We start from the raw sequence: 26,747 nt of genomic DNA, 5'->3' as shown, positions 1-26,747 counted from the left end.
TTTATCAGCATATTTACAAGACAAAAGATGCTGATGGAGAGGTGTGAAGGGATTTAAGGTGGGCCGGATTTATGAGTTTTTTCATAGGCTCTGGTAATACAGAATCTGGGTCTTCCATGAAGTAAGTATTGTTTAGTAATGCTGCCTCACACACAACACTTTGACCCATTCTGAGTCTGTGCAGGACATTTTGTTCTTTATTACATAATATACATGGGTTTATATTACAGATACAAATATTTTAAGTCATTTTTAACAATTAAAATACGGAGAGATTATATGCACAGAATACAATATAGCCAAATTCATATTTTGTTCATATACCTACACACAGACAGATAAAACAAAGACAATAATTATAAAAGGTCCACAATGCAACAGTAACTGTACTGTAAGTTGATTTAAACTCCTCAGAGTCACTTAATATTCTGCATTTGTGCTGTGTTTATCCAAGCTCAGCAGAGGCATCATTGGCATTGCTGATACCTAATAGTTGCGTAGGTTGTGTCTCCTTTGTTTGGTTTCGGTTTTCCCTTCCTTGGACTGAGGTTCAAAGAGGCATAATTTATTTCAGGGACCTGTGAAAAAAAAATCAAAAGTATTGTATAGATTTTTGTACATTTATATACTCAGCACAGTCCTGTTTACTGTTACTGTAACCTGACATGCCATTCCATTTCATTCTTTGGGCAAAAAGGTTTTGTCCTGCTGTAAGAAAATGAAACCTCTTTAGTTCGGTGTAAACATGGCTACATGAAGATCCAATCCATGTCTTTAAAATTCTCAAAGGCATTTATCAATTGATCCAGCAAAATCTCTTCATTTATGAGGGGGGATCCAAAAATAATGAGAATTAAAAAAAAAAAAAAATTTCCAAAATTTAATCACCTTCAAAATACTCTCCCTGAGACGCAATACACTTGTTCCACTGCTTTTTCCATTGTTCAAAACTATTATGAAACTCTTGCAAAGTGATAGCCTTCATAGCATTTGCTTCTTGACCTCCTCAACATTCTGAAAATGCTTTCCTTTAAGGTCCCTCTTCATTCTTGGAAATAAGAAAAAATCGCAGGATGCAAGGTCCGAGAAGTGGGGTGGGGGTGGGGGTGAGAACCCGTTGTCATGTTTTTCGTGAGAAACTGCCACACACTCAATGCTGTGTGGACGGGAGTGTTGTTGTGATGCTGAAGCCACTCGCCTGATTACCACAATTCGGGTCGTTTTCTCTGCACCGCATCATGCCATCGCTTGAGCACTTCAAGGACAGCGCTTGGCCAAATGACGCAGAGGGAAGTCTAGTACACGCACCTAGTGGCAAACATTGGAACTAACACCCTTCCAGCTCCCAGAAACATCTTACATCTTGCCTGAAGAAGGGGCCTGAGTTGCCTCGAAAGCTTGCATATTGTAATCTTTCTAGTTAGCCAATAAAAGGTGTCATTTGGCTTGGCTTTTCTCTACATTCATAATGGCTAACACGGTACAACACCCTAGTACTACAGCTCCCAGAAAAAAATTCTCGTTATTTTTACGTCCCATCTCGTATTCAGTGAATCATGTACTCAAGGAAGTCGATCAAATTTAAGAAAAAGAGCATTGATGATGGAATCCAGGAAACACTTCTTCAAACAAAGGGTTTTAGGCAGAACAACAACAACAACATTTATTTATATAGCACATTTTCATACAAAAAGTAGCTCAAAGTGCTTTACATAATAAAGAAAATAAAAATAAAAGACAAAATAAGAAATTAAAATAAGGCAACATTAGTTAACATAGAAAAGGAGTAAGTTAAATAATGCTGCCCGAGGAGAGGCACATTTTTGTCCCAACATACATTATATGCAATAATTTTTTGTTGTTTTAAATTTATAATTACTGTAGACCACTTTGTAGAGATCAGTTTTCACTTTCAGAATAAAAAGTTTTTTTCTGTTGATCAGTATCATAAAAAGTGCAATCAAATCCATTGTGATTAATTGTTGTGCAACAATTAAATGTGAAAGGGGGTGAATACTGTTCATAGGCCCAGTAAGTGCAAAGAAACAGACAGCACCACTAGAAACCATGCAGAGCAAAGTTGCCAAGTCCATTTCTGGACTAAACAGCCAGACTAAGGGAATTAAGTGTCTTACGTATTGAACAGAAAAGGCTGTGTGGTGACCTAATCCAGGTTTTTAAAATTCTCAAAGTCATTAAAAAATTGGATCTAACAAAGTTCTTTATGTTAAACAAGAAAATATGTTCTAAAGGAGAAAATTAAGCCGACAAGCACTGAAGATATATCCAGGAAGCACTTCTACATATAAAGGATTGCATGAATCTGGAACAAATTACCATATACCTGAAGTCGAAATCATAAAGGCTTTCAAAAATGAGATATCCATTGAGATCATTTGGCTATTAAGTAATCCCATAAACTTGAGAAAGATAATGGTCTTTGTAAATTGTGTTACTCTATGTTTTTCATATTTTGTGAAGTCCCTGATACACTTCCTAAATACTGTATTATTTATTTATTTTTTTCTAAAAGCATGACTCAGAACATTTTTCTTATGTTTTTTTCTTGCATGATATTTGCACTTGCTTTTCTTTCCTTTTTATATAACATAATGATATTATTCTTTCTCATCAACAGTAGTCACTGTAGGTAATATCACTTGTAACCAGATTATAGTACTAAACAGACTGATTTACAATTAGGCCTGGAATGAAATAACATAAAGACAAATGCTTAATATCAGCTATCATTCACAATACCTCAGGTTCATCAGCTTTAACATTTGAGTGGTGCTGGTTTCCTCCAGAAATTGTTTCATCAGCATTGCCTGTGGACACATTAATAAGAGATTGTATCAGTCCATGCAGAGATATAGTAAAGACAGAGGAAAAGAATATTTCCCAATTTATTTTTGTAATACAATAATCTGTAGTAGTTTTATTTATATGGAAATGCAAACAGTGAAAGAAACACCGGGAAATGAAAGCTTTGGATGATGGACTTCCTGGCCAACAGACAGTACTTTGTGAGGCTGAGGGACTGTGTGTCAGAAATGGTGGTGTGTAATAGTGGAGCATCTTAGGGAACTGATCTGTCACCCGTCCTGTTTACCCTTCTAACCCAACAGACTTGCAGCAAAATACCAGCACCTGTCATCAAAAGAAATTTTCAGATGACTCCTCCATCATAGGCTGCATGAATAACGGAGATGAATCAGAGTACAGGAAGGCTGTGGAGGACTTTGTCTTGTGGTGCAGGGACAACAACCTGCAATTCAACATTAGTAAAGACAAAAGAGCTGGAGGAAGACTTTCAGTAAGCCAAGGAGCCACTGAGACAAGTCAACATTCAGGGAGAGGATGTGAAAGTGATGTTAAGCTACAAGTACAGTGGAACCTTGGGTCACGAACGTCTCGGAACACGTACAAATCGGATTACGACCAAAAAGTTTGCGAAACTTTTGCATCTGTTCATGACCACACACTTGGGTGACGAACAAGCCAGTTTCCCTTCCGGTTCATACGTGACGATGATTTCCGCTCATGTTCAGTCTCTCCCTGTGCATTCGCTGTGAAATCTTTGTGCTCTATTTCGTTTCCCTTCTGGTTTGTACGCACCGGTGATTTACGCACGTGTTCAGTCTCTCCCTGTACAGTACATTGTTCTTGGTCAGACGTGCATCACACAGAGGGACTTTACCTCAAAACTGTAATCTCCTCACCACCCAGGTTCCTGCTCACTTCCTTCATGCCAGAACTCGACTCATGCAAGGTTAGTTTTCTTGGTTGTTTATGGTTAGTTTTTGCATAAAATAAGGATTTTTCAAATATTCATTTTTTTTCCCTGTGCTTAAAACTCATTAAAAAAAAGTGTTTACAGCGAGCGGTTCGTAAGGCTGTAGCGTGAACTCTTGCAATGTTAGTTTTCTGTGTTCAAGGTTTTCTCAGTGTTATTCAATGTTCTTACATTTAGTTTGCTATTACACTGTTCATTCTATGGTATAATTAACAATTTTTGTGCTTAAAAATCTTTAAAAAAATATATTTACATACAGTTTGTACGGTCTGGAATGGATTAATTGTATTTACATACAATCCTATGGGGGAAATTACTTCGGGTTACGACCAAATTGGGTTGCGACCAGAATTTTGGAACTAATTACGGTCGTGACCTGAGGTTCCACTGTACCTGGGGTCCTCATAAGCAATAAACTGGACTGGTCTGAAAACACAGTGGAGCTTTACAAGAAGGGCCAGGAACAGACTGGACTTACTAAGAAGACTCAAGTCTTTTGATGTGTGCAGCAAACTGCTGGAAAACTTCTACCAGTCCATAGTAGCCAGTGTGGTGGTCTATGCTGTGTTCTCCTGGGGAAGCAACCTGAGCTCAAAGAAAGCACAATACCTGAACAAACTATCAGGATGGCCTGCTCCATCACAGGGTGAACCCTGGACAAACTGGAAGCTGTTCTGGAAATGAGAATGGTGGCAAAATTGAATACCATCATGAAGAATCCCCACCACCCCCTCTAGAAGGCTCTGTCTTGGAACAATTTTAAACACAGGTTCATTCCCCCATGTGGAGCTAAGAAGCACCTCTGGGCGTCTTTTCTTCCCGCTGCTATCAGGCAATTCAGTGCTTCCTCCCAATGTACTTGTTAGGTTAGTTTTGAAATATGTGCACAATATATATTTATTTATTTACTTACTTATGATTGTTTGATTGATTGGCTGCCTTAATTGTCTTTGTTTTTTTGTTGTATCTACATTTCCCCATGGAATTAATAAATTTTATCTAATCTAATCTAATCAGAGCATTTCCATAATTTCTGATGCAAACAATAATCAAGTAAATAGGTTGAGTCTTCAATCCAATATGTGGATACATCAAACATCAACATTGGCATCTTTACATACGATATTAGAATTAAGAGATCATTAAGTTTGAGAACCAATCCAAAAAATGCAATATCCAAAAACAGGCAAATGTCAAAACAAGAACCCAAAACACAGGCCAGAAATCAATAGGCCAATTCACAACCAAGAAGAACAAAGTTAAGGTGAAAATCAGAAAAATACTTTAACAATTCTCCTAACCAGGGAAGAGCTCAGAGTAGCAGCTACCACAAAAGCTAGGAAGTAATTTGTGTTCATAAGAATCAGTGATGGAACACATTGAAATCAGCAGTACAAAAAAAAAAAAAACACATATGAAATACCATTGGAATCATCTTGATGTCTAGTTAAGCAAGACATTAAGCTTTTTAGGAACCTCACCCCCTCATTTTTAGATAGATAGATAGATACTTTATTAATCCCAAGGGAAAATTCACATACTCCAGCAGCAGCATACTGATACAAAAAACAATATTAAATTAAAGAGTAATAAAAATGCAGGTAAAAACAGACAATAACTTTGAATAATGTTAACGTTTAAAAAAAAACCCCAAGCCCACCCCCCCCCCGGGTGGAATTGAAGAGTTACAATTACTTTTAATACTCTAGATCAGAATAACCCTCATTTTTAGAACATATTTTGTCCAAGAAATTACACCCTACACGAGATGCCAAAGTTACTCCTTTTCACAAAACTAATATTTGCCTGTTTGAGGTTGCTGACCACAAATATGATATTTAACCAGTCCAAACTCCCTGTGTTTTGATATTTGACTGTTTACTGGTGGTCCTAGCCCTTTAAGAGTCACTTCTAGAAGGTTGAAAAATTTCAGGCATAAGCACGTGGAGTGTAGATTTAGACTATTTCAAGGTCAGTGATAAATAATTTGATGTTATTTTTGATTTTTGATCCTTTACTAGAGCTGCTGACTAACTGTACAGACTGCATCTCTGTTGTTAGTCATTAGCGCTAAAACATAAGTAACATGATGGTTAGAATTTGTTACTAACCCTCAAATATTCTGTTTCTCTTCTTGGTACTCAAATGTGGCACTTGGTGCCACGGCCCACCTGCCAAGTTGTTTTGCCTGCCTAAGGTAAAGTCATCCCTGATGGAGGATCGCAGGAATCGTGGGAAAGAGGGGCCCTTTCATCAGATTAGCGCTATTTCAGTTGTGGAATGGCCAAATGGGGGAGGCAGCTTGATGGATGAGGTCTCCAGGACTCTAAACAAATCCAAATCATATTATGTGATATCATCTACTGTTAAATTCTACTCCATACTTCTAAAATTTTTATTTCTATACTGTATTGAGGATTTGTTCAGATCTGTGTATTGTATTATATTGACCCCCTTCTTTTTGACACCCACTGCACGCCCAACCTACCTGGAAAGGGGTCTCTCTCTGAACTGCCTTTCCCAAGGTTTCTTCCATTTTTTCCCTATAACGGATTTTGTTTGAGAGTTTTTTCTTGTCTTCTTAGAGAGTCAAGGCTGGGGGGCTGTCAAGAGGCAGAACCTGTTAAAGCCCATTGCGACACTTCTTGTGTGATTTTGGGCTATACAAAAATAAATTGTATTGTATTGTATCTCTGCGGTGGGTTGGCACCCTGCCCGGGATTGGTTCCTGCCTTGTGCCCTGTGTTGGCTGGGATTGGCTCCAGCAGACCCCCGTGACCCTGTGTTCGGATTCAGCGGGTTGGATAATGGATGGATGGATGGATGGATGTATTGTATCTGTCCCTCTATGGACCTCCATCAGATTGTGAAAAATAATAAATTTCTATCGCAACTGAGAATATTTAGAATTTAAACATTTAAATTGAAGCACATATTTTAATATTTCAAATATTTGACACAGTTATTCTTGTTCATTATGTACTTGTACCTACATTTCTGAGGCCCTGAAGCTTGAACTGTTATGGGGCCCCTTCACAACCAGCACCAAGGTCTGGGTAACCACTGTTATCTTTTATAATGGGGTTTTTCTATGACAAATCACCACAATTATTTTTTTTGTAACCATTACGTCTCAGATTTTGATTAAAATTGATGTACTGAATTACACTATGTTATTATTTAAAAAATATTCTCTTACAATAAACATTCAAGTTTGTAAGCAATGTGAATTAAAGTTGCTTCTGGGTTCTCTCCAGGATTAGGGGCTCTTAAGCTTTATTAGTTTAATAGAAGATATGTCACTGTTTTTACCTCATGAAGTGAATCATTACATTAATTCTAAGCACTTTGAATTTGGGTGACTTACTCTAATTCTGGTGTGTTTCTGACTAAGAGCAAGACATTAAGAAATTAAACTGTACAGGATAGGGAGATGAAACGTAGTCGACAAAACGGGCAAGAGTTATAACCAGAAAAGACAGCCAACCAGTCGTCAAGTTTAAAACATAAACCAAAAAGCAAAGTCTTGTACACCAAATTAAAAAAACAAACAAACTTTGTAACCAAGAATAGAAAATTCTAAAAATAAAGCAACATACACCAACACAGGAATACTAATATCGCACGCTCCAGAAAAATACATGCCAACCTTTATACCACCTCCTCGGAAGAAACGACAAGTCACATACAGTATGTCATGTTACAGTCTGAAATCTTGCATATTTTATGTTTTATTGTTTTCATTAGTTTTGACTTATTGTTTTTCTGTTATTTCTGCTGATTTTGTTTTTTATTTGTTAATTGTATACTGTCACTTTAAATTTGCATATGTTCCGTGGGTTTTGTGAGTGGCTTCCCAAGGGGGTGGTACCACTTTGACGTTACCACTGCTGAACCTTCCCTCTGAATATTTAAGACAGAGACACAGGAGCTCAGGTAGCGTTTTCACTGAAGGCATTTGGAGGTTGTTTTTTATTTTGTTTTCTTTTATTTTCTTTTGTGTGTCAGTATTGCCATTGCTTTGCTTTTGCCAAACCATTTTGCCTTTGTCTTTGGATTTTGTTTTCTGGATTTGTGCATTGCTCTTTTGATCATTGTTTGTTACTTCTTTATTTATAAATAAATATTTTGTCACTTATAAGAAAATATTGCTGCCTTTTAATCAGAAACCAGATTTTTTTTCAGTTTCTTCAACTTGTAAGGCATTTTTAAACCATTAAGTATATTCTGAACTATTAAGCCCGTGTTGTCCACTTTGGGCCTAACCAGGTTGAAGTCCACAGTTGTAGTTGGGACAAAGCTAGGCCGAGTGAGCCTGTTCTGAGCTGGCCAGTAAAGGTTCTGGCCTGCTTTTCTGGAGATTTTTGGTTTCATGTACCTATTTTTGCCATTTTTGAAACTCTCTTTCATGACATTTGTAATCACAGGTATATAGGAAGGATCACTCCAACAATTGACACGATTGTTACAAAATGGCTGCACCCCTAAACAAAATGCATCATGATAAGACATTATCATAATTAAACTCTTAAATATGTCATAATGCAACAGACGTAAAACTCTTATTCCTTGAGGAACAAAACTCCATGTACAACATGCAATCAGATCTTGTAGGGAAGTTAAAAACAAAAATTAAGAAACTAGTATTTCCAAAAATTATAGGAAATGGTAAACCAATGCAACATTTTACAACAACTTCCATTCAAACAGGTTAACTTATTTAATATATTTTAAGTTTAGGTGTTACACTGAGTTATGATTTTGTCTCTGAGTTGTTTATTTGATCTCCAGACTTTCTGGAGTTTGCATGTTCTCCATGCCGTCAATCTGTATTGTATAGTGTTTTCACAAAGACATGCATGTTAGGCTAACTTGTTATATTGAATTGTTTCAGTATAATTGTTTATTTGCCTTTTCATGCTCCAATTATACCAGGACAGTATTTTCCTCAGTTGGAATCAGAAATGGGGACAGAAAATAACGGATAAAATTTTAGAGAACACACAAAATATGAGCTTTTTACTGAATATTTTAACAAATATCTAATGCTGCATGTTCACAACTCACCTGCATATTGACGGCTTCCACTTATCCACTTTAATGCAAATACAAGAAGAAGGATGAGCAGGACTAAGTTACTCAGGGCCAAAGTGAGGACAATTGGATCAAACCTGGAAGAAAATTCATCGCCTACTGAAGACAAAATCAAGAACATCTCATTACCTTGAGTTAAATAAATTAAAAGGCTTTTATCCAGTGCCATATGAAATTTGCCCTGGCTTCCTGTCTCTCCTTAAGCTCCATTAATCCACTTCCTATGCCTACTTCTTTCATTATAGGGAAACGTGCAGGTGACGACTATTCCAGAAATATTGGAATCAAAATTTAAGAGAGATACCAGTGCATTAGTCCAGTATTTCATAACCACTTAGTTGTGATTCACTTTTGAGTTGTGGGCTGCTACCAGTGGATCGCAAGTTGTTGCTATTGTTTATAATTAAGTGTGTTGCAGTAGTTCGTGAAGTAGGTCATAGAGGGTCACTTGTTGAACTCAACAGACTAATTAAAAGTAAGAATTTAGATATTTACTAAAGGCAGACACTAAACTTCAAAACGTTGGTGTAATATGCTCACCCACAAAATGTAACTCAACAGAAATCTTACTCTCCTTGTTTGCAGAAAAAGTTTTTGATAGAGCCAATTGGGAACATTGCACAAATTCAGATTCTGCTCAAATATATCTACAGGTATAAAATTACTTTATAACAATCAGGAAGAATCAGTTCATATTAGTAACACAGACTCGGACTACTTCAGACTAGAATGTGGTTTTACAACAAGAGTACCCTCTATCACCATTGTTTTTTTTCAGTAGCCATTGAGCCACTGGCTATTAATTTTCAAAGTGCATCTGAGCTAAAAGGGGATCACCAGAAAAGGACTCAAACAGGAAATATCACAATATGCAGATGATATGGCACTATATACTGTATATCAGATCCACTAGCATATTTATCATTAGTCCTTTATGCATTAGCAGAATTTCAAAAGACATCTGGACTCAAAATAAATGTGAGTAAAAGTGTACCTTTTCTAGTAAACTCTTTAGTCCATCGTACTAGACTGGACATCTGTTCACTCCTTCTATCAAAACAGTTTACATATCTAGGGATAAGCATTCCATGTAAATATAAACCCAATATCGGTAAGAGTATGGTAAAAATCAAACAAATTATTCACAGATGATATACCCTCCATCTCGCCTTAGCAGGCGGAATCAATAATGTCAAGATGAACATCAGAGCATCCCTATATACATACACAAACTTTTTTTTAAGAAACTAGACTCAATTATAACCTAATTTACCTGAAATTTGAAAAGCCCATTTGTTCAAAGACTTAAATCAGAAGGTAACATGGCACCAACTAACTTTCAATATTATTACTGCATGGCAAATATACCCACTATAAAGATCTGGTAATTGGCACAAATTAATCAATTTACACCAGCCTGGTCAGCAATGGAAATTAAATCTTGCACTACATCTTCTTTATATGCCCTGCTTTGTACCCCAGCAAATACTAATTTTCGTCAATATACCAATAATTCAGTCATCTACTAATCACTCAGAATATGAAATCATTGCAGGATGCACTTCTGGGCAGAGAAGCTTTGATCTCTTGTTCATCTACATAATAATCACCTGATTAAACATTTTCAGACCTACTCAGTATTTATCTTACAGGTGCTGGTCATAAAATTAGAATATCATGACAAAGTTGATTTATTTCAGTAATTCCATTCAAAAAGTGAAACTTGTATATTAGATTCATTCATTACACACAGACTGATGTATTTCAAATGTTTATTTCTTTTAATGTTGATGATTATAACTGACAACTAATGAAAGTCCCAAATTCAGTATCTTGGAAAATTAGAATATCAATTAAGACCAATGCAAAAAAAGGATTTTTAGAAATGTTGGCCAACTGAAAGGTATGAACATGAAAAGTATGAGCATGTACAGCACTCAATATTTAGTTGGGGCTCCTTTGGCCTGGATTACTGCAGCAATGCGGCGTGGCATGGAGTCGATCAGTCTGTGGCACTGCTCAGGTGTTATGAGGGCCCATGTTGCTCTGATAGTGGCCTTCAGCTCTTCTGAATTGTTGGGTCTGGCGTATTGCATCTTCCTCTTCACAATACCCCATAGATTTTCTATGGGGTTAAGGTCAGGCGAGTTTGCTGGCCAATCAAGAACAGGGATACCATGGTCCTTAAACCAGGTACTGGTAGCTTTGGCACTGTGTGCAGGTGCCAGGTCCTGTTGGAAAATGAAATCTGCATCTCTATAAAGTTCATCAGCAGCAGGAAGCATGAGGTGCTCTAAAACTTCCTGGTAGATGGCTGCGTTGACCCTGGACCTCAGAAAACACAATGGACCAACACCAGCAGATGACATGGCACCCCAAACCATCACTGACTGTGGAAACTTTACACTGGACCTCACGCAACATGGATTCTGTGCCTCTCCTCTCTTCCTCCAGACTCTGGGACCTTGATTTCCAAAGGAAATGCAAAATTAACTTTCATCAGAGAACATAACTTTGGACCACTCGGCAGCAGTCCAAAGGCGAGATGCTTCTGACGCTGTCTCTTGTTCGAGTGGCTTGAGTTCAAGGAATGCGACAGCTGAAACCCATGTCTTGCATACGTCTGTGCGTGGTGGTTCTTGAAGCACTGACTCCAGCTGCAGTCCACTCTTTGTGAATCTCCCCCACATTTTTGTTTCACAATCCTCTCCAGGATGTGGTTATCCCTATTGCTTGTACACTTTTTTTCTACCACATCTTGTCCTTCCCTTCGCCTCTCCATTAATGTGCTTGGACACAGAGCTCTGTGAACAGCCAGCCTCTTTAGCAATGACCTTTTGTGTCTTGCCCTCCTTGTGCAAGGTGTCAATGGTCGTCTTTTGGACAACTGTCAAGTCAGCAGTCTTCCCCATGATTGTGTAGCCTACAGAACTCGACTGAGAGACCATTTAAAGGCTTTTGCAGGTGTTCTGAGTTAATTAGCTGATTAGAGTGTGGCATCAGGTGTCTTCAATATTGAACCTTTTCACAATATTCTAATTTTCAGAGATACTGAATTTGGGACTTTCATTAGTTGTCAGTTATAATCATCAACATTAAAAGAAATAAACATTTGATTAAACATCAGTCTGTGTGTAATGAATGAATCTAATATACAAGTTTCACTTTTTGAATGGAATTACTGAAATAAATCAACTTTGTCATGATATTCTAATTTTATGACCAGCACCTGTATAGAAAGCACTCGGGATTGAGACAATAAGAACTGGGTAACATGTTTGAATCTGATTAACAATTACATTTCAGATTTAGCTTTCCAGCAACACAATTTTCCCACTTTTTTCGAAATAGAAATTTTGTTAAAAGAAATATCCAAATTTCCAATGTTTCTCACCCATTTCTTTTCCAGAGGCAATAAATGTCAGTCTTGAAGACTCAAAACAGCATCTTAAATACATACAAAAACATTTAAAAGAATCTTCCCTTCAACAATCTAAGTGGAAGCCTGCCAAATATAGAATTTACTCTAGTTCTATATATGCCAAGCATTTAATACTGGATTTGGATATTGACAGTCTATACTCTTTGAAATGGGAAAAAATCAAATTCTTGCTGAGATGATCTGTGTAAAACTTGTTTAAAACATGACAAGACTTAACTAAAAAAAATAAATGAAGCATTTATATAGGGGGTAAATGTATTTGTTTTCTGCTGTTGGCTCTTCCCTCCTGTAAAATAAATGTCAGAATGTGAATCCTCTTAAGACCAAACCTCCAACATACACAAGAATATATGTAAAAAATGTATTGATAGACAAACAAATTGGAAGAGATATTGGGGCAGCACAGATATTAGTGAAACAAATGGACTTGATGGACTGAATGGTCTACTCTGACTTGTCACATTTGTTATGTTCTTATGTACACTTTACAGTGTTTTGTTACCTCAAAGCTGCAGAGTTTATAAAAGTCAATGTGGAGTCTACGCAATTTTCCCATGATTGTCTTTGTTTCCTGTGGATACTCCAGTTTCTATCCACATCTCAGGGTATATTGATTGACTTGTTTCAGTGAAGTTAAGTGTGTCGGTGATTGCCCTGTGCCCAAGCTTTATGCCGGCCTTTTGCCTTGAGCCCCAACAGCTAAAACTGAATAAGCAGGCTCACAAAATGGATGGATTAATAGCTAGAATAGACATGTGGGTGCACTAGGAACAAGTTATATTTTTGTTAAAATGAAGTGTGGTAATATTATTATTATTATTAATACCTAGATGGTTAAAATTATCTCCTCCAAATCAGCTCATTTAAAATGCACTTTTTGTTGTAGTTACCTGTGAAATTCCAGTTAGTTTCATTGCTGATAAAAACTCTTCCACACATTACTACGCCACAGTAATACTTTCCTGCAGCCAAGTAGTTGAGACTGCTTTTGACAATGCATTCTGTAGATCCACAGTCACGTTTCATGGTCCCATTTCCAGAGATGGTTGTAATTTTTTGCGACGACTCCCCCAAGGATTGACGAAACCAAAGTACTCTGAACTCTTCTCCATAAATGTCCTGGTTTATGATACAGCTCAGGGTGACTATGCGCCCTTCTTCTGTAACTTTAAAAATTGGTAGAGACTCCTTCGATATACTACCTAAAAAAAAAAAATCATTATGAATATTTATGACTGTTAAAATAAAACATTTCTTAGCAATGTTTTAGGTCATAAATATCTTATATATAAACGTCTACACGTGGAAGTGTGTGTGTCTGCCCAGAAGCGAGAGGTGGAGTCGGGGAAAGGGCTCCACCTCCAAGGAAACAGAAAACTTGCTTAGCCGCTAATAACACAAGCGAGGCCAGCAGGTCAGCAAAACGAAACCTCCGAAGATAGAGTCGCTCGCTTAGCCGCTAATACAGACGTGAGGGGAGCACATCGGCAAAACAAAACCTCCTAGGAGAGAGATGCCCAGAGTAGTTCCTTTTAATTACCTGACATCTCTACATTTCAATTTTTTTTTCTGATGATTTCAGTAGTTGGGCTTACACAGCTAGTTTAATATATTTGCCTTAGCTGTATAATTACACTGTATTTTTACCGTGTAATCTCACTAATGATATAGATGAAGCACACCACCACGTGTAAATACTTATCCTGGCACTCATGTTATGGAGTAAGGACATAGTTACATGCTTACTTACACTGTAGTTGTGCATGTAGTGATCAAGCAACTACAAAGTAAACCCACTGCAATGAGGAACATTTAATGTAAAGGGGTATCCTAATTAGTTCTACCCACAATAAACTTAATATACTTATGATTATCATACTTTTCAGTGAATGTGCAATCTTTATTAATCTTTGCTTTTCTCTGTTTTCTTTTCTAGTTCTTCTGTGCCATCACCAAAGTCCTCTGCAGCCACCTATGATGTTTGAATGAAAGCGAATACCCCAACCTGCCATTATACTCACAGTGTTGAATTTTAAAAGGAAAAGCCTTAAATAAAAATAAAGAAAATGACTTCAGATCGTCTCTGCCTTGCATGGGCCTTTTGGCCTGGAACCCCTGCAGATTTTGTTTTTTTTTTTAAACTTTTTATTTCTTCATTGGACTCACATTTAGTCTCATAAAAACAATTGTCTATTTAATGTCTCTATCTCTCCTAATCTATTGTGATGGCCTGGGTTAGCTCCATGCTCCCTGATGATTTCAGGAGCCTTTTCAAACCATTGATAGTCATAGACTGAGATGAGCCAGGCAAATGAGGACATACACATGCAGCAAGGGGTTGGTGTATAAGTGGCCCAGTGCTTTTATTAAAACCAAACAAAAACAGTGTTCAATGGTGCAACACAAAAAGGAGTTGTCCTTCAATACAAAACCCATCAAATCAGGTGAACGTAGAAGTTAAAATATCCCATAAATAATCCATAAAAAATTAGGTTAAAATTAAAGGTGAAAATTTTCTCCTAAAACCACAATCCTTGGTGCTTCCTTCTAAAATTAGGCTTATCTATTTATAGATTCCGCAGCATGAGGAGACATCCAACAGCAGGTGCAGACCACACTTATTCCAGCTTGGGCCCCTGTTACTAGTCCGTCGATGTTCTCAGGATACCATGCCAAGCTTTGCTCCTTCCACACCGTAGTCTGTTGAGCGTTTGAAAGAGCACAAGAATGCTCAGCAGCAGCGGCCCACTTTGCCCCATTCTCGAGCCACTGGCCCTATGCTCCTCACCTAGGGCTCACTTTCCCATCCCCCTGCTTCCCCTCTCAAATTGCACCGGCTCCATCCTGTTTCAGCCTCTCTTTCCACCCCTCTTATTTCCTTTAAATTTTGTGTCTTCTTTTTCTTTATTTTTGTCCCTCTCATTTTTTTTGTTCATCGTCTGTTCTTGTTCCCCCTTTCTGCTATGCTGTCTCCTCTTACATCCTGGCTGATTGGGTGCAGGTGGGATATTCTGCCTCTTCCAAGGTGTAAATGAGGCATCTGACTGATCCGTTTGCATTTGCACCCCAATCAACCCCAGAGCGACGCACGCTCACACACACCCACACCAGATCGGAGCCTGCATGTCCCAGGACCCGATTCTTTATTTAAAAACTGTATGCGCCATGGGCCTCTTATCACATCTACCCTTATGAAAGTGTGTATTATTTATTTTGTGTATACTATTTTATTATTATTTTCTAATTTTAATCTGTTTTTCTTTGGATATATCTACTTCTTTGACATCTTGTAAGACACTTTGAGCTATATCCATTATAAGAAAATGTGCTATAAAAATGAATGTTGTTGCTGTTATCCTTTTCGAGACCCCTTCTCAACAGAATACAGTAGATTTCTCATTTGGCACCACACTAAAATAAAATATGATTTCTGTATATATATGAACAAGTTGTACACTTTGCTGAAACAATAAACCTTAAAAAAATAAAATAATAAAGAATTCAATAAACAAAGAAGAGAAGTCTTCTGATGTCCCATTCAGACTTTTCTTTTAATGAGATCCAACATACAGTACACAGGCACGACAGCTAAGAGTTGTTTAACTCATGTCTTTTAATGGATAAACTTTAGTTTCTTAATGAGCGGTATCGATCAATCAATCAATCAATGCTATGAGTAGCATGCACAAGGCACATTACAGGATAAACAAATGATCACAAAACAGTCATTGCCAACATTAATAAGGCATTTCAATTGCATGGTTTTCACAGCTTACCATTAACGCACAGTTCAATTCCTTCACCAAACTCGATGTGATTATGTCGGATTTTTCCACAGTAATATGTTCCCATGTCCGTCGGTTTGAGACGTTTAATTTCCAGGTTAAAGACATCTCTGGTCTTCTCCATTAGATAGCGGCCATCTTTAAAGTCATTATAAAACGTAGCCCTCTCTGAATTAGGTGGAGCCTTAAGTATGTACTGGGGGGCTTTTCCGTGCAATTGCTTCAGCCAAAACCCCTCACTTGAAGGAGACTGGAATACAGAACACTGCAGAAGTGCAGATCCACCCACTTGTGCGGTGACCAGATGGGAGAGCTTCTGGCTGGACTCTGCAGAAATGAAATCTGCAAAATAAATAAATAAATGGATTAAATTAAGAATTATTTGAAAATAAGTGAGTTTATAGACAATAATTTACAAAAGCATCAAACTTTTAGTGCAGTCTATAGTACATTGGAATCGATTATCTCAAACTACAGATCACATATTTACTGCACTAAGAGCAATGTTTTAACTGCTTCCAAGTTTCGAAACCTTGAAAGATAAGAAAGCAAGCTTTATAAAGTTCATAAAATATTGTTACTGTTAGCAGACTGAGGGCTAGGTTTGAAATGACAAGAGGCCTTGATTGATAGTAAACTTTCCATGTGATCCCAGTCATTTCTTTACCTTCTGGAAGTCTCTTTAAGGAGGTGGGTCAACCCTGTGTGGGTTTTAATTTCTTCAACATTTGAAACCTTGAGAGAAAAAAAGAGAACTTTCTAAAGTTCATAAAGTATTTTCACTACCAGCAGACCGTGGGCTAGATTTGAAACGAGGAGGGGCCTGGATTGACAGTAAACTTTCCTGGAAATCCTAACCATTTGTTCAGTTTCTAGAAGGTTCTTTAAGTAGATATGTTAAAAACTGTGGGAGTTTTAATTACTTCTGCATTTCGTTAGCAGAAAAGAAGCAGAAGTTTGTAAAGTTCATAAAATATTGTCACTGCCAGCACGCTGAGGGCTAAGTTTGAGACAACAAAGGACCTGGATTGACAGTAAACTTTTCAGGAGATCTTAGTCTTTTTTTCACGTTCTAGAAAGTTCTTTATGAAGGTTAGGGCAAACCCGCAGGGGATTCAATTAGGTAAGCAACATAGATGAGGTGAGGGGATCACGAGGAGTAGGTTACATATTTGCAGACGTATGAGATGCTGCAAGCATGGCCATCGTACTTTAATGAGAAGCAAACACGGTGTTGATTGTGTCGGTGTATATATTTGTTGTTTCTGAGGTGTTTGTCCATTAGGAAAGTTTATTAATTTGTACGGGTGTTGCCTAATTGACTCTTTTGAGTAAAACAATAGATAAACACTCACACAATAGGGCTAAGTGGCTCTGAGGCGAAGAATGTGCACCCGTATCTGGAAGGTTGCTGGTTCGAATCCCTGTTACTGCCAAAAGGGAACCTACTCTGCTGGGCCCTTGAGCAAGGCGCTTAACCTTAAAATTGCTCCAGGGGTGCTGTACAATGGCTGACCCTACGCTCTGACCCCAAGAGGTATGCGAAAACTAACAAATTCCTAATACAAGAAATTGAATAAGACAAAAAACACAAATTTTTGTGGTAATTCTGTCTCTCTCCCTCTAATGTCGGTGTATTTTAGCTTTATAATTTTTAGGTCCGTTGATAATATTCACAAATGCGTATCTAATAAGGAACTATTGTAAGACAGAATTACCTAACACAGTTCTACATGTGTACAGTAAAATCTTCTTCTATAATACGCTACCGTGGCTGTTCGTTTGTCTGTCCAGGATTTTAAATCACCTGTAGCTCACAAACCGTTTCACCTATTGACTTGAAATTTGGTACACATATAATTACGTCACTTTTACTATCCGCTTTTGGGGTGATGATTTTATTACTCTTTTTGTTTTTATTTTATTTTATTGTAGAATCAACTCTCGGCAGCGCGCAGCAGGGCGGCCGTGCGGCGCATGCGTACAGGCGCCGTTCTCATTCCCCACCACCTTCGCTAATCATTCTTGAGGCAGATTGAAGACTTAAGTGCCAGATTAAGTGAAAGATTAAAGAAAATGTATAAGTAATTGCAACACAAACACTGACTTAATCAGTTTTAACGCGAAAAGATGCAGACGAAAGAAGAGAAGCAGCGGGCCGCTAGGGTGGAGTAAAGAAGAGTTGCTCAGGAAGCAGCAAACGCATCAACCTCTGAGCAAATGAATGCTAAGCGTACAGAGAAAGAGGATGAAAACCATGAATGCTCAAGTCAAGTGTATTCACTGCACGGCGTTACTGGTATTTAATAATTCTGCTAAAATAGTATCAGTTAGCAATTAATCAACAAGTTAACTAACACAGGTCTGGATTTTTGTCTCGGTTCTAAAAGTGGTTTATTTTATAACACTTTACTCAAAATATCTGAGTCTGAGATGTTGTGAGAATTTGAATGGATGCCTGACATGTGGATTATGTGATATGAGTAACATGAGATTTTTTTCAAGAATGTTTTGATATTGTTTGCTGCTTTTCATTATTGGACTCTATTTGAAGTTCTTTCTATCACAAATGTTCTTCTCTGTGTTCTCCATGAAAATGTGAGAATTTTTTTCTGAGCTATCATTACACACAACATGAGGTGAGCACAAAATAAAAGAAAAATAATCATTAATGGGTGCAGTATTCCTTTAATTAATAACTGTTCCTAGTATGATCATGGAAGTTAATTAACAGTTCTATGTTTACCAAAGACTGATTAATTATTAAATTAAAAAATCATGACAATGTAAGTTGATAATAGCTCGTTATTTAAGAAGATGCTAATTAACTCAGTTCAATATGTGTTACTTACTCATTGCTAATGATGACTGAAGTAATGATTCATAGGGTGCGAAACTGGAACTTTTAGCTTACTATAAGTGGCAAGCCAAAGATTTAAGCGAAATTAAATGTGCAGTGAAACTGTGTTTTGCGTTACAAAACAAACAAACAAACTCACAACATGATGCCATTTCATAATCAATGAAATTAGAGCCATTGACACAGGAAGAAAGGGGCTGAGTATAAATAAAAATGTTCTTTATCTTGATATTACCATCTCACCTACAACCTTGTGGTAGTGGTCCGACTCAAACCACCTACACCTGAACACCAGCAAAACCAAGGAGCTGGTGGTGGATTTTAGGAGGCCCAGACCCCTCATAGACCCAGTGATCATCAAAGGTGACTGTGTGCAGATGGTGCAGACCTATAAATATCTGGGAGTGCAGCTGGATGATAAATTAGACTGGACTGCCGATACTGATGCGCTGTGCAAGAAAGGACAAAGCCGGTTATACTTCCTTAGAAGGCTGGCGTCCTTCAACATCTGCAATAAGATGCTGCAGATGTTCTATCAAACAGTTGTGGCGAGCGCCCTCTTCTACGCAGTGGTGTGCTGGGGAGTCAGCATTAAGAGGAAAGACACCTCACGCCTGGACAAACTGGTGAGGAAGGCAGGCTCTATTGTTGGCATGGAGCTGGACAGTTTAACATCTGTGGCAGAGCAAAGGGCGCTCAGCAGGCTCCTATCAATTATGGAGAATCCACTGCATCCACTAAATAATGTCATCTCCAGACAGAAGAGCAGCTTCAGCGACAGACTGCTGTCACTGTCCTGCTCCACAGACAGATTGAGGAGATCGTTCCTCCCCCAAACTATGCGACTCTTTAATTCCACCAGGGGGGGTAAACGTTAATATTTAACATTATACATAGTTATTGTCTGTTTTTTTCACCTGTATTATTATCATTCTTTAATTTAATATTATTTATTGTATCAGTATGCTGCTGCTGAAGAATGTGAATTTCCCATCGGGATTAATAAAGAATCTATCTATCTATCTATCTATCTATCTATCTATCTATCTATCTATCTATCTATCTATCTATCTATCTATCTATCTAGTGCTGATGAGGGGACTACAATTCCCATCAGGCACTATTCTTGCACAAACAATTGCAAAGGCCAAAATGTAATCTCATCTAAGACCACACATAGAGCACTTTCTAATTAGGATAAAAATGTTACTGCCTTGATGAATTACAGCTTTTGTCTGAGTTTTAGTGTGTTTAGCCATTTTAAATTTCCAAAAGGTGGTTTTTCACTGTTTATTTTCATTTGGATCCCTTTCTGAGAATGGGTCCAAATTTGTCGACAAACACTTAAGGAGCAATATTGCTTTCTTTCCAAAAAATCTTTTAAAACTCCCCAAAAAAATCTTTTCAGTAAAATTTATGATTGCAAAATCCCTTTAAATTAATTTTGCAGAACTTCATATGAAAGGAAACTTGGCTCATTCACTCATATTACCTATTATTTTGTGAGGTCATATTTTACAAAACCTATGGTGGGAGATTTGAGTCACTGGATAATGACAGTGGTAGTGTGGTGTGTGTAGACAGGAATTCCATATCACATCATACAGTATGTACGTGTGACAGTAAGTCTCTATTGAACTGATAAGACTACATTTTTAGCTTTGCAAAACCAAACATTTCTGATAAAGTCAATGATGTTTTCTATCTTCATGTCGTTACTGAGTGTGATGGAGATAAGTCACAATGAAACAGAGTCTGTTTTATGATGAGGCACTTCTAATTTTAGGCTTTAATGCCAATACATTGCTGTGATTTGTAGTAATTTTAAACAAACTTTGAATGAATTATCTTTGAATAATTTTTAAAACATTATCAAATACCGGAAGGGTTGTTGCCTCCCATAATAATACAGAGACCTAAAGTAATTAATGTGAATGCCAATATCCTCCCCAGGACCCCTACTGTGTATGTTTTTTGTATCTATAAAATTAATTACAGTTACATGTCAACTAGTAAAGTTTAAAGTAATATTTTTCTATTTGTCCCATCTGTCCTAATAGATAATATACCTTAGCAACAATGGAAGTCATTAACAATTTGTAATTAATTAAGAAAATGTACAATGGTGCCTGAATGAGTCATTGAAGTTAGTAACACTTAGTAAGTAATTGTGTATTTTTCACATATTAACTTTTTATTTTGGGCTTGTGTGACAACAGATATTTATTAACAATTATCTAACAGAAAATCAGTCTAAAGTTATAAGTTCAGATTTCACATGCGCACAGCAGAGAAAAGCTACGCCAACAATGATGCAGGGTCCAGCGGCCCACCCAAGCAACTGCAAAACAGCAGGACAGGTGCAAAGAAAATGCCACATAATATGCCAGAAGAGATATTTTTGCAGATAAGAAATTACTCTAAGCTTATCATGGGAAATTGGGAACATATGAATATGGTGATGAAGCTGAGCTTTTGATTTAAATTGTAACAATTGGTTAAATTATTGAGTCCAGTTTAGTACTTGTTTCATTTTTGCACAACAGTGCCATCTGCTCAGTGATTGGGGGGCAGTGCCCCACTTACCCCTAAAGAGGAAATGCCACTGGTGAGAAAATAAACTTATTTGTAGTTAATAATTTGAAAGACTAGGGGGCTCTGCCCCGCTGCTCTCGTTGCTCGCCAACCCCCTTGTGGGCCCTACGCGCTGGTCATTTCCTGGATCTGCTTCTTGCGATGAATTGTGCTGTGCTTTTGGATAAACACGAATATCAACACTGTCTTTGATATCTCCGTTTTTTTAAACTATTATCTCTGACAATTCATCACATGTTGGTTTATTATATATGCGAGTGTGATCTTTCGGATTCATGTAGAAATCCAAGAAAACTTCTTTGTCCCTGTTTTTCAAATAAATTTTGTGTGATTTTAGTGAGATACTTTTGGACATATGGATTTGTATCATTATTGGCTGTAGAATTTCTAATACATCCAATCATTTAACTCTTTTCGACTCTATGTTGCATCGCTTCTCCATGATCATAAATATAAACCTGACCAAATTGTGGTTTCTTTGAAATTAAACTTGTAGTAGCTCTGTCATATCACCTACAGTATGTCCATATATTTGATCTCTGTTCGCTGTTATTTCACCGAACAATAATTTCCGTTTGTTAGCACTAATGCGATCTTTACTATCAGTTTTTTGAGATCTTTTGAATGTTAGTACTTTCTTAATCTCTAACCTGCTCTGCATGTGTATTGCGACAACGTTTTTGAACCTATTTACGACGTTCTACTTCATCTTCTACTCTTTGTCTTTTCTTCTTCTACTGTTTGTCTTTTATTTCCGACCCCACTTGGAACTGTTAGGTTTTCAATTCATCTCTTGGCACAAAGTCTCATCTCGAGGAACGTGAATTATCTCTCTGAAAAAGTCTTGTCTCGTCCCAAGATTTTTTTATATAATAGAGAGCATGTTATTTATCACATTTCTGTTAGCTTTAAACTACTGTAGTTTAACAAGATAAACTTATAATAATTCCATAATAATAAATGGGTGAGGTTTGAATCTTGTTTTATGTCTTTTTTAATTGTATTTCTATTTTTCATTTGCCTTTCCTGTATTAATTTTAAAGGTTGTGTCTGTTATGTTATTATTATTTGTTTGTTTGAGCAGCATGCTATTGTGATGTTCTGGTTTTTGAAAATAAAATAAAATACACATTTTTAAAAATCACAAACTAAGAGTATACTATCTGTCATATATTCATTAATAGTTTTAGTCTAATGCAGGGGTCCTCAATCACAGTCCTGGAGGGCCGCAGTGGCTGCAGGTTTTTGTTCTAACCCAGTGGCTTAATTAGAAAGTAATTCTTGCCAATAATTTAATTTCATGCCTTGTTAGTACTTTAACTCTGCTATGTCAGGTAATTCTCGTATCCTAGATTTTCTTCCCCTTTCTAAGGATATCATCCTAATGATTTGAAGGCTAAAATTGATGAGTAATTCTCAGTCCTTCACATTTTTCTCTTCACTTTCCTTCCAAGTATTTAATTAAACCCAATAGTGCATGATAAATACACAGAGGTGTAAATGGTAACAAGCTAAATGGAGAAATGCTGGTCTCTTTTGTCATTTGCATGTTATTGCTAATTAGGCGATTAAAAATTGGCAATTAAAAACCAAGACTGCATCTGTTTAAGACTAAAGTAAGCAATAAGGGTTCAAAATCTTAATGAGCGAGACAACTGAAGTGAAGCAGAAGCAATACGTACTTCTTATTAAGCAATTGGGTTGGAGCAAAAACCTGCAGCCACTGCGGCCCTCCAGGACCGTGATTGAGGACCCCTGGTCTAATGCAACAACAGAAATGTATTCATCATTAATGTTCCTGTACAAGTCTGTTCAAACAGTATCATATTTGCTACATACTGCATGTGCTTCGTCGATATAAGCTAAAAGTGGTTTAGTACATTAACAATTCAATCATTACCTCATTTAAAATTAATTTGTAGTTAAATATCATTTAAAAGTATACTGGCTTAAACAGTACTGTAATTGTCGTATACATGTAGTAACAGATACCAGCAATCATATGCAGCCAGAGAAATTAGTAGTTAATAACTGCTTAACCCTTTAACCGCCAACTCCCTAAATATTCCCCATGCCAGGAGAAATCTGAACAATTTTCGTTTTTTTTACTTTACATTTATTCAAGCAGTATTTACCTGCTGAAATACCTGCTGAAATGTTTCAAATAAATGGTCAATCAAAGGACGTAGCTTGAACAAGCGGTCACGGTTTGGATCTTTCATATCTGGCTCAGATAACGGGCAGCAGTCCAGTTGAGATGCTGGGGATACACCCACTCATCGCCATCATCCGATGCGTCGTCATTCACAGTATCATGCAGCGCACGTTGCTGATCATCATTGTCGCTAAAATCTTCTTCAGAACTGCTACAATCATGATCAGAATTATTGTCCAAAATCGCCTGCAAAACCTCACTTGAAGTCAGTTTACGTTTCGCCATATTCACAGCTTTCACTTTCGAATCACGTCACGTGAGCGGCCAATACAACCGCAGAGTTGTCGAAATACAACGTAGTAATAATACCCACGCCAAACTGTCAGTTAGATAGATAGATAGATAGATAGATAGATAGATAGATAGATAGATAGATAGATAGATAGATAGATAGATAGATAGATAGATAGATAGATACTTTATTAATCCCAGGGGGAAATTCACAAGTTATACTACGCGCCAGGCATTCACATAACCACAGGCAAATGTGCCGGATAATTCCGGCAGTAAGGCGTCAGCAATAAAGCTACGATGCCGGATATATCCAGCAGGGGGCGGTTAAGGGGTTAATAAACAAACAGTTCTGTAACAGTAATATCATAATAAGTTGCTAGTGGATCACCACAACAACACAAAATATATAACTCATTAAAAATTAATAATGAGAAACTTTCTGTATTTGCTGTAAATGTTCTAGTGGACCACTGCAATGACAGAAGTGAGTTGCCTTTTTCTTCTTCAACTTTTCCCACTTCTATGTGTGGTTGATGTGCTTGACCAACCTTCTCCAAACATTTTGGTCCTGCACCTCCTCCCCATTTGGACCCTTTTTATTCCAACTTTACCCATCCACCTCCAATTTGGCCTCTCTTGCTTTCTCTTTCCCTGTACTTCCATTCTCATCACCAGGAATTGCCCACATAGTCACTGTCTCTCCTCATCACATGTCCACACCACTTCCACCTAATTTTCTGTACTTTCTTAGATGTCTCTCCCACTCATTTCTTATTATGTGATTTTTCTGTAACTCCACGCATCCATCTCAACATTCTCCTTTCTGCCACATCTAACTTCTTCTTCTGCGCTTCCTTTACTGCCCATGTCTCAGCTCCATACATCATTACTGGTCTTACCGCTGTCTTAAAAACCTGAACTTTAACCATCACCGTAATGCTTCGGTCACACAATATTCATGTTACCTTCTTCTAATTGTTCCATCCATAGTGCACTGTAAGGGTTATCTCTGCATCTAGTTTTCCATCTCTTGCTACCACTGATCCTGTATATTTATATTTATACACTCTTTTCAGTTGTTCTCTGTGCAGGCTAATATTAGAATCCTGATCATTGTTAACCCTCATATATTCTGTCAACTTTCTCTTTATCTTCAGTCCTCTATCTTCCAAAGCCCTTCTCCATTCTTCTAACTTTCTCTTCACTTCCTCTATTCTGGTGCTACACAACACAATGTCATTAGCAAAAATCCTACACCATGGGGAATTTTTCTTTTATACTATGAATCAACACATCCATAACCAGATCAAAGAGGCAAGGACTTCAAGAAGATCCCTGATGCAGACCCACACTAACTAAGATCTTGTCTGTTACCCCAGCACTGCTTTTAACCTGAGTTTTCACTCCTTCATACACATCCTGGACAATCCTCACATACGTCTCTGGTCCTCCTTTTTCTCTCATGTACCTCCAGGACTCTGGATGTGTCACTCTATCATAAGCCTTCTGCAAATCAATAAACACTATAGAAGTGAGTAACTTTCAATAAACAGAATAGAAGACATTACTAATATTTTCAGAAAAAGTAGGATATTAACACGCCATACTGTCCAACAAAGCTCGCCAGTCCTGTCCACTTAATTCTTCCACAAATAATATTGAGTCGAGTTTTGAAAATCCCTATAGTCCTACTGTCTACATTACTACTTGGTCACTTATTCCATGAGTTTGTGTAAAGAAAAACTTCCTAAAATAAGTGAGAAATTTCCCCTTAACAAGTTTCCAACTGTGTCCCCGTGTTCTTGATGAACTCATTTTAAAGTCACAGTCTCGATCCACAGCACTAATTCCCTTTATAATTAATCTCCATTTGCTTAAGAAAATCATCTCTTATTTCTTAACAGTCAATTGTAAACCAGAGCAATCATGAAACTTATTACCAATTATTCATTGAGTAGTAAAATTGTAGGTACGTTTTCCTTATGTATTATTTCTCATTTGTTGAGTAATAAGAATTTAGACAGCTGTTCATTGTATATTATCTCTAATTGCTGATAATAGTTATTCACATGGCATTGTGATAACGGACTTTCTAACTTATTGTCACGATGTTCTCCACCATGCATTCCATATTTTTTAATAAAGAAATACACAGATAAGTAACCACATAAATAAATGACAGTATGCAGTTCATTAAAAAAACTAACACTTTTGACTTTGAATACTAAGGCAGACTCCAGCTCTGCACAGAAGGTCAAAAATTAATTTAAAAGCCATCAAATATGTATTGGACTGCACAGTATGCTTAGCCAATGACTTAAATTTAGACAAAAAGAATGTGTAAAAGGTTTGTTTTAAACGTATATTTGTGAAAAAAGAGGTCTTAATTCTGTTTAAGAATAGGTTGAATGAAATATTATAAGGCTAATATTTTCAATCATCTAATTATAAAAAAGTAGATGTGCACACACTGCTATATATTCTTTATCAAGGCAATATTTACAATAGCAAACAAAAGTAAACAAGAATTTAAAAACAATGATAAATAAGCAGACATGTTACAATCTTTCAAATCAGAAATCGATTAAAAGGTTACTTACCTGCACTATAAATTATCCAGAAAACAAAATCAAGTGGACATATTGTTCTTGTCATTTTGAACGTTAATGATGCTTCATGAGAGTGAGAAACAGCACAACGAAGTGTGAGAGAGACACAAAATTCTA

General features: G+C 37.1%; 1 protein-coding gene across 1 annotated transcript; it reads right to left on the bottom strand.

Moving 5' to 3' along the window:
- Positions 1 to 100: 100 nt before the first annotated feature.
- LOC114651477 (immunoglobulin kappa light chain-like) lies at positions 101 to 26,747 on the bottom strand. The gene is made up of 6 exons (XM_028801336.2): positions 26,622 to 26,747; positions 16,109 to 16,459; positions 13,223 to 13,534; positions 8,864 to 8,989; positions 2,761 to 2,828; positions 101 to 578 (listed from the first exon to the last, which is right to left on the bottom strand). Exons 1-6 carry the CDS (start codon positions 26,674 to 26,676, stop codon positions 468 to 470), a joined length of 1,023 nt encoding a protein of 340 aa, XP_028657169.1. The 5' UTR covers positions 26,677 to 26,747; the 3' UTR covers positions 101 to 467.

Source organism: Erpetoichthys calabaricus, chromosome 4 (assembly GCF_900747795.2).
Source record: "Erpetoichthys calabaricus chromosome 4, fErpCal1.3, whole genome shotgun sequence".
In the NCBI taxonomy this organism is placed as follows: Eukaryota; Metazoa; Chordata; class Cladistia; order Polypteriformes; family Polypteridae; genus Erpetoichthys; species Erpetoichthys calabaricus.
Note: the sequence above shows the minus strand (reverse complement) of the source record. Positions and strands in the feature narration are given on the sequence as shown.